The 7,680-nt window shown below is 41.4% G+C and overlaps 1 protein-coding gene across 1 annotated transcript; it reads right to left on the bottom strand.

Moving 5' to 3' along the window:
* Window positions 1–712: 712 nt before the first annotated feature.
* Window positions 713–6,053, bottom strand: LOC144630187 (uncharacterized). The gene is made up of 4 exons (XM_078488492.1): window positions 5,990–6,053; window positions 4,903–4,979; window positions 2,173–4,563; window positions 713–1,518 (listed from the first exon to the last, which is right to left on the bottom strand). The coding sequence occupies exons 2-4, from the start codon at window positions 4,946–4,948 to the stop codon at window positions 713–715; spliced, it is 3,243 nt and encodes a 1,080-aa protein (XP_078344618.1). The 5' UTR covers window positions 4,949–4,979; window positions 5,990–6,053.
* Window positions 6,054–7,680: the final 1,627 nt, after the last annotated feature.

Below are 7,680 nucleotides of genomic sequence, written 5' to 3'. Positions count from 1 at the left end.
GTTGAATAGCTCGGATTATTCATAATACAACCAGCGACGCTTCCCAACATATAATGAGCACAAAACGCTAGTGGAAACACCGTGTCTGAAAACAGGAACTAGGCGTAACCGGGAATGCGTATCCTGATACTAAGAATACTCGCTTCCAACGAGCATGTAAATCCTGATACTAAGAATACTCGCTTCCAACGAGCATGTATGTTATTGTTCCCAGCCGGAAAATTAACTGAAATTAATATTCCCTGGGTAAAGAGCATTATAATTCTATCTACAAAGATTCAACGCATGTCTTTCTCTACATATCTTTATATTTAATTGCATTTGGCAAATCACAACTAACGTAAATAACGCAAGAACCAATCAGAATCGAACCCCAACAGGTGCCAAGCGCGGTAAAACGCGAGTGGGGCAAATTACGATTACTAGTTTTGTTCCTGACTAGTTTAAAAGAGTTCAGTATGCTTGCGTTGTTTCCTCCAATAACGCTGTTTGTTTTATATGTATATTAAATTCTTTAACCATTTAGATACAACACAGAATACTGCTCTGTACACGTTACGTCGCGGAGAAGACATTTCCCGCCTTAAGCGCAAATCCCAGGTAAGAGATACGTCTTGCCCGGGTTTTGGGCTAAGAACTGGAAACCTAATCGAACTGTTACACTGTATTGATGTATACAACCTAACACTACAAGTAAACGTATTCTGGCACATTATTTAGGCTGTCGAGATTTTTTACGAGTGAGTTTAACACGTTTATTTCCTTTTTTCAAGCCCCGCGAATGTTTCTTTGTTCCACGACTTTTCGGCGCCGATTTCTCCCGGCGAGAAATTACTGCTCTCATCTGCCCCGGTTGCATGACGGGCTGCATAGGCATCATACTGCTGACCTGCGGAAACGGCGTCTGAAGGTTCATACTGTTTACTTGTGTGGTCACACTGGGCTGATAATTGACGCCTGTAAAAGCAGCAACATTGGGCCTTGCCATCTGCGAACCGCCTTCAACTTGAGGCAGCTCTGCTGCGGCGGGAATCATCGTCGATTGCTCGGGCGGCATAACCATATTTGGTGACATATCCATGGCGTTCTGATTGGGTGTCAAAGAGCCTGGTGCCATGGGAACCGGCTGAGATACCATGGATGACATTTGCGAGGGCGCCATAGATGACATTTCGGGAGAAGCGAAGGATGGCATTTCGGGAGAAGCCATAGATGATTCATCGGGCTCGTGCGACAAAACTTGTTGCAATCCAAGTGCATTGTGTGGCTGCTCTTTCAAGAGACTGGTATCCACTCCGTCCGAATCCTCTTGGATTTTAAAAGGAATTTTGTGAATATGTATTTTCCCAGGTTGTTCGCCATCACTGTCGTCTAGTTTGTTTGTTTTCTCGTCGAGAATCGTATCGTCTTCTTTTGGCGTCTTGCTTTTGTCCATCGAGTCGCTTAACTTCCGTGCATCGATTCCATCTTGGTCATTGTACATTTTTATTTCTTCGTTTTCTTCATCTTCTTCATCTTCTAAATGCAAAACAAAGCAAATTAGATTCAATGTCGTCCCAAGATCGTCCCGGCTTTCTAAGCCAAGATGGCGGCTACCTGGCAACAGAGGAGCCGCCATGTTGGAATTGAAAGGGGATAAATAGCATGGCAAGAAACTGTTTTCCAAAATCCCGCTTTTAGTGCGTTGGATTCAAAATATGATGTTCTGGAGTACCGTTCAGTTTGGAGCCAATAAGACCCTGGGAACAAGGTTTCTAGAAACCTAAATTAGTAGCTTTAGAGGTTTTCCCGTCCTCGGTGTAAGAACTTGTGAATTTTGTCTTTGTTTTGGAGCTACTGTTTTCCTTCTCTCTTATATTGTTTCGAGGTTCTTTGTTGTCTTGGTCATTCTTTGTTTTACATCACTGGTGAGTTTCACAGGTTCTTACACCAAGGATGAGCCGCCCATTTACACAATGTAAGCCAGCTTCAGTCTACTCATAACCAGAGTTGTGCGCGGGCAGTAAGGCAGTGCTAATTAGTTAAAAAATAAGTAAATTATTTTGTAGCCAATCAAAGCGCGAAGATAAATCTTTGTTATCCTTAATTCAGATGCGACTACCTTATTCGCGCGTACTCGGAAAACACCCGAACTACACCCGAACAACCATTGATTCGATCCCGATAACTTACCGTAATGTTTCTTTAAATAGGGTTCTAAGTCAGGCACGTCCGCACCACTATCGCTGCGTCCAAGATGGCTGCTGTCATCCCCAATACTATCTGACAGGTATTGCGTGTCGGACTCAGAATCACTATCCGAGCTAGAATTACTCATCTCTCCTTGATTGTATTGTTGAGTGTTCTCATCGTCCATAACAAAGGGCTCCGAGCGGTGCGCCGTCGGCTCCGGCTCGGTTTCCGACTCCGATTCCAACTCCGACTCCGAATCGGCCTCGCTGTCGTCTTCGTGAACTTTCTCGACTTTTTCCGCCAACTCGTCGGACTCTTTGCTGCGCCAGCTGTCATGATGCGGTTCTTTTTCCTCTTCATCATCGTCATATACAACCACACGAAGCTTCGGGCTTTTACGACTGCGGATTTTTGGAACACGGCCATGAAGTCGGAGCCAACGTAATTTTTTTAACAACCGAACTTTCATATTGTTTTCGTCTTCGCCGGCTTCTACTGCGGAGTCGTCAAAATTTCTTTGCCTGTAGCCTTCCGACTCTTCCTCGTCGTCTGGGAGCAACACTTCTTTAATTTTTGGATGCCGTCTTCGCATGTGAATATATTGAATAAGCCTTCCTTTACCTCTGTGCTTGGGATAACCCTCTTCGAATTCTTCATCGTCATCTTCATCTGCCTTTACGTATTTTCCACCTTTGTAGGGTAGCTTTAGTCTCAATGATTTTGGTTTATAGTGAAACACAACCGAGGGACGCTTTCTATGTTTCTTGTCCTTAAAACGCCCTATGTGTTTGCTCCTATGTCGCGCTCTTTCTTTTCTACCTTTGAATCTAACCTGTTTGTTTATCTTTTTCGTTTCATCAGAGTAATTTGCGTCCGCAAATTTCTCCTTAACTTTCACTTCCTTCGCAGCCTTGACTCGCTGTAAATGATTGACAACTTGATTGAAAGCTTGATTGACGGGCCTCGTACTGCTAATTTTCACATTCTTGTGTTCTTCACTTCCGCTGGAACCGTTAACAGATTTATAGTTAGCAGCAATTTTCGAAACATTCTTATTATGCTTCAATAAGTCTTTTCCCAGTTCAGTTTTCAAATCCTCTTCAATATTTTTGAGTTTCAAAGCTAATGCGATTCCATTGTTATTTTTGCTTATGCTTTTGTTGTTGTTGTTGTTGTTGTTGTTGTTGTTAAAGTTGTTGTTTTTCCTGCCTACCTCGTCACCATCATCGCTACTCATCTTTTTTCGCCTGTTTTTTACATCACTTATATCAAAGCTTGCAAGGTTGGTATTTTTACCATCTTTAGTATCGTTATTGTCGCTGCTTATGTTCTTAACAATGTTTGTATTAGAACCAGCATTATCATCATCCGTACCAACACTGATACTGTCACTGTCTTTGGGAATGGTTTGGCTTACTTTCTTTTTGAAACCACTCGTTAAATCACTGATTTCTTTCCTAAGATCGGCGAGAGCAGAAACTATTTTAGTTGCTGCCGCATCGCTTGGTACGTTCATGGCAGAAGATGAAGTAAGATTCACTTTGTTGACTGGGTGCGGGTTTAGGGAATCCAGACCACGAGAAAAGGAAAGAACTTGGTCCTTTTCTTCACTTTCATTGTCACTATCCGGCTCACGATTTTCTTCGCTGTTATCGCTCTCAGCTTCGCTATTTTCGTCGAGGGTTTCGTTGTCAATCGATGTTGTTGTTGTGTCGTTATTGTGTTGCCTTCTGAACGCATCGAGGGCTCGCGTCAACGCATCGGTGCTTATCTTTACACAGTCTCTCTTAACTAATGTACGTTTTATGAGATTGTTCACCTCTCTTCGGACCTCATCAAATGGAAGAAAATGGACGGCGCCGCTCGAATCCTTGTGTTGGAAAACGTCCACGGTTCCGTCGTGACGCTTAGGGAAAAAACGCTCAAGCGCGTGCTGAATACGCTTCAGCAACGGAACGTCGCCGGGTAGCAAAAGCGAATGGTGTAGGGTGGTGTGGGGGTGTCGTATGCTATGCATCATATGCATGCCTATACGGGGATTTCTCCCACTTCCACAGTTCTTATAAAATTCGACCAGCCTATCCAACACTGTCTTCCCTTTTGTTGAAAGGGAAACGTTTTTCAACTCCAAAAGCAGCCCATGGCCGCGACCAACTCTGAAATGTTGAAAGTTCATGTTTAACTTGTGCGCTGTGCGAGGATTGATGCGAATTTCAAACGTGTGAGTCTTGTCGCCTGGGAGGCGGACTGGGGTCCAGCGCTGAGTGCCTTGACCTGGTAAGCCTGGGGGCAAGTCTTTCGTTGTAAGGTTGTTCCGCAGTGCTTTCATAACGTTTGCTGGAACGAATAGCATTTTGATATTCTTGCGCTCGTTTTCTTGTCCCGCCACAGCTAAGAGTTTTAAAAAAAGGCAGTATTAGCATGAGCTCAATAAAAACCAGTTTGGAAAGAAATTGTGGTATTTAAAGTAGCTTGGTAGAACACCAGTTACGAGCCGAACCCATGACTCTCCGCGTGCGCAGAAGGTCACGTGTTCGTCCATGCTGCTGGAGGCAAACTCTGGAATTTTTCCACGTAACCTGTGTCACTGACCGAAGAAACCATTTCAGCAAATAAGATTCTTCCAAGACTATTCAAGTCAAAATGAGTTCTCTCGATTCTATGTACTTCCTAGCTTGAAGAGCTCTTTTCATTCTAAGTGAATCTTGGACGGCATACAAAGATACTCACCGAGACAAAATGATGCAAGGATCATCAGTAACATTTTGAGCGCCATGTTCTCATGAACTAAATCTCTTTTTCTTTCACTGCAAATAAAAAATATAATGTTTTGAGAAAACCATGACCATGCACAAAATCAGTATATTAACACATTTTTCTTCAACAATAAGACTAACTCTTTAAGTGTCTATTGCAAAATAAACTTTTGCTCAAGCAATATAAATGTTTAATTAGGAAAGTTCTACGCTCGCGCAAGATTTGTGTTTCGTGCAGATTTAAACTAATTTTTAATTTGGATGTAAACCGTTTTGACATTTTAACACAGAAATCTGAACTTTATATAACGTTAAAATGTTCCACGTTTTTCAACGTGATAAACATTTACTCTTGTTTTGTTAGTGAAGAATTGGAAATTCAGAAGAAAATATTTCCAACAAATCCTGTAATATGATTGGCAATTTTCACATAAAAGATACAGTGACAACTTCTAAAATTGCAACACAGCACAAAGTTTAATAATTGGCATAAATCGGCAATAGAGAAAGGAAAACAGAACTAGATGTAAGTTATTTACAAAAGCATACACACATTGAAAGCAACAATTTAAGTTTGGATTTAAAACAACAGAGGTACAGGGTGATAAATTACCTTTGATTAAATCAAAAAACGATCGAGTTGTTGTTGTGAAGGTATAACATAAATGGTAACTTTTCTTGGTTGATTTATTGTTTAAGCATAACGCCTTGTTGTGACAAATTTCCTGCGGGAGAACCTGGTATGTGCAAATGATTTTATTTAGAGGGTTCAGGGAGTGCCCTTTGAAACTGACAAAGAAAGAAACCAACTTCAGGACAAATGCTTATCCTTGCTTTCGTAAATAAATTCAGATGAAGTTACAAGAGTAGATTTTGAATTGTTCTTGTGTTATCTGGAAGGCAGGGAAGGCGACGAAGAAGCGAAATAAAAGCGGAAAAATTTGAAAGCCTAGGTAAGTAGATAAGTATTTTGGTTAACCCGGTTCGCTAGACTACGTTTCTTCAAAGAAGAGTTAGTCTGCGCATTAAACAAAATGAAAACTACATAATGAAATACTTACCCTCATTGTAAAACTACCAGAGGAAAATTATCGGGCTTAAAATTACGCCATCTTTTCTGGGAAAAGGCTGAAAACGAAACCTTCCCCTGTTATGCGAAATGAACAAGATGATAAGGTCATTTGTTAGAAATAAGTTTTGTAGGAGGGACTTGTTGCTTAACCTGTTGGTTTTTGGCATTCCACACGCTTGTCTCCGCCTTTTGCAGCCCATCTGACCACAAGTAAGATTTTCGCCATGCGCCAGAGAATGTCAGATTATTTCAATATCAAACTTTGTAAAGATATGATATCAAACTGACAAAGAAATGTTTAGTTTGATCTTTAATCAGTACACACATTGTTATCGGTGTCGACGTGAGACCTAACGTCGTTTGCTCCAAAAAAAAACATTTAAGCCTCCAAGACCACACATTTTTAACGAAGTCGACATGAATTCTAAAATCGTTTGCTCCAATTCTTCTAAACAAAAATTCATGCCTCCATGCACAATACTAATATCTTTTCAAAAAGCCCTTTCTCAGTCAGTGTGGACGGGGCCTTAGAGATAACACTGCTCCGGGGTGACTATTTATAGTGAACTATACGGGGAGGCTCCGCCCGAAAGAGGTATCTTAATTTTTCAGGCTTAAGATATAAAAAGGGGTAAGGATTTCACGAGTTAGAGTATACAAATGTTTCATTTGAAATAACATCTTTTTCCTTACAATTTCCTTTCTTCAGTTCTTTTATAGCGCAAGGAGAAAGTGTCGGAAAACTCAAGCGGGGTGTGTCATGAACTATGGCAATAGTTTTCTCCCTTGCTTTACTCCCTTCTGCTTGTAAAGGCGAGTTGCATTTTAAACAAATTTACATGAAGCGAGAAGCGTTATTGTTACTCTATCTCTCGCTGTTTTGTACTTTTTTGTAGTTTTGGCAATATTTGCATAGCTATAGTTTCAAAACAAAGGACTGCGCGCATTGTTACGACCCCTGCTAGTGTTCGGAAAGCAGGATCTCTGCAGACTCGTGCCCAGTCACTTTTTAATTGTTTCAAAGCGAGAGCGGTCTGGATCGAGTGGAGCGCGGGGGAACCTTTCCCATGACACCCTGCGGCGCGCCTCAGTCCATCTTCGTACCAAATCTTCTCTCACCCCCCCCCCCCCCAAAAAAAAAAAAATAATAAAAACACGAAAATAGCGACTGGGTACGAGTCTGGGGTCTCTGGCTTCAAATCTAGGACCTTCAGTAAACAGCAGCATGGCATTGCGGACTCGCGCGCCATTATAGCTTATTTAAATTTTAACAAAAATTCCCACTTTGCTCCGAGACTCTGAGGGAAATAGACAAAAATAGCTATAAAGCGAACGTAGACAAACAAAAGCCAACAGGTCTCTCAAAAACAACCCGCGCATATATATATTTTTTAAATTTAAATATCCGTTGTCGCAAAAAAAAAAAACTTTAACGATACATGATTATTTTGTATGAGCGCAATCGTGACACAGCGAGACCGTAACCAGACTTTTAGCATATACGAGGCAAGATCAGGGATCGCCGAAATCGCCAGGGGGGGGAGGTCTGGGGGCGTCCCTCCCCCCCAAAAAATTGAAATCTAGATGCACAAACGCTATTTTAAGGATTTTTACAAGGTATTTCTTCTGAAATGTCAATCTCGTTCAACTGTGAATAATTTACCAAATTTTTGGTGTAAA

The sequence above is a fragment of the Oculina patagonica genome, chromosome 11 (genome assembly GCF_052425735.1).
Source record: "Oculina patagonica isolate OP01 chromosome 11, crgOcupat, whole genome shotgun sequence".
In the NCBI taxonomy this organism is placed as follows: domain Eukaryota; kingdom Metazoa; phylum Cnidaria; class Anthozoa; order Scleractinia; family Oculinidae; genus Oculina; species Oculina patagonica.
This window is presented reverse-complemented; position numbering and strand designations above follow the sequence as displayed.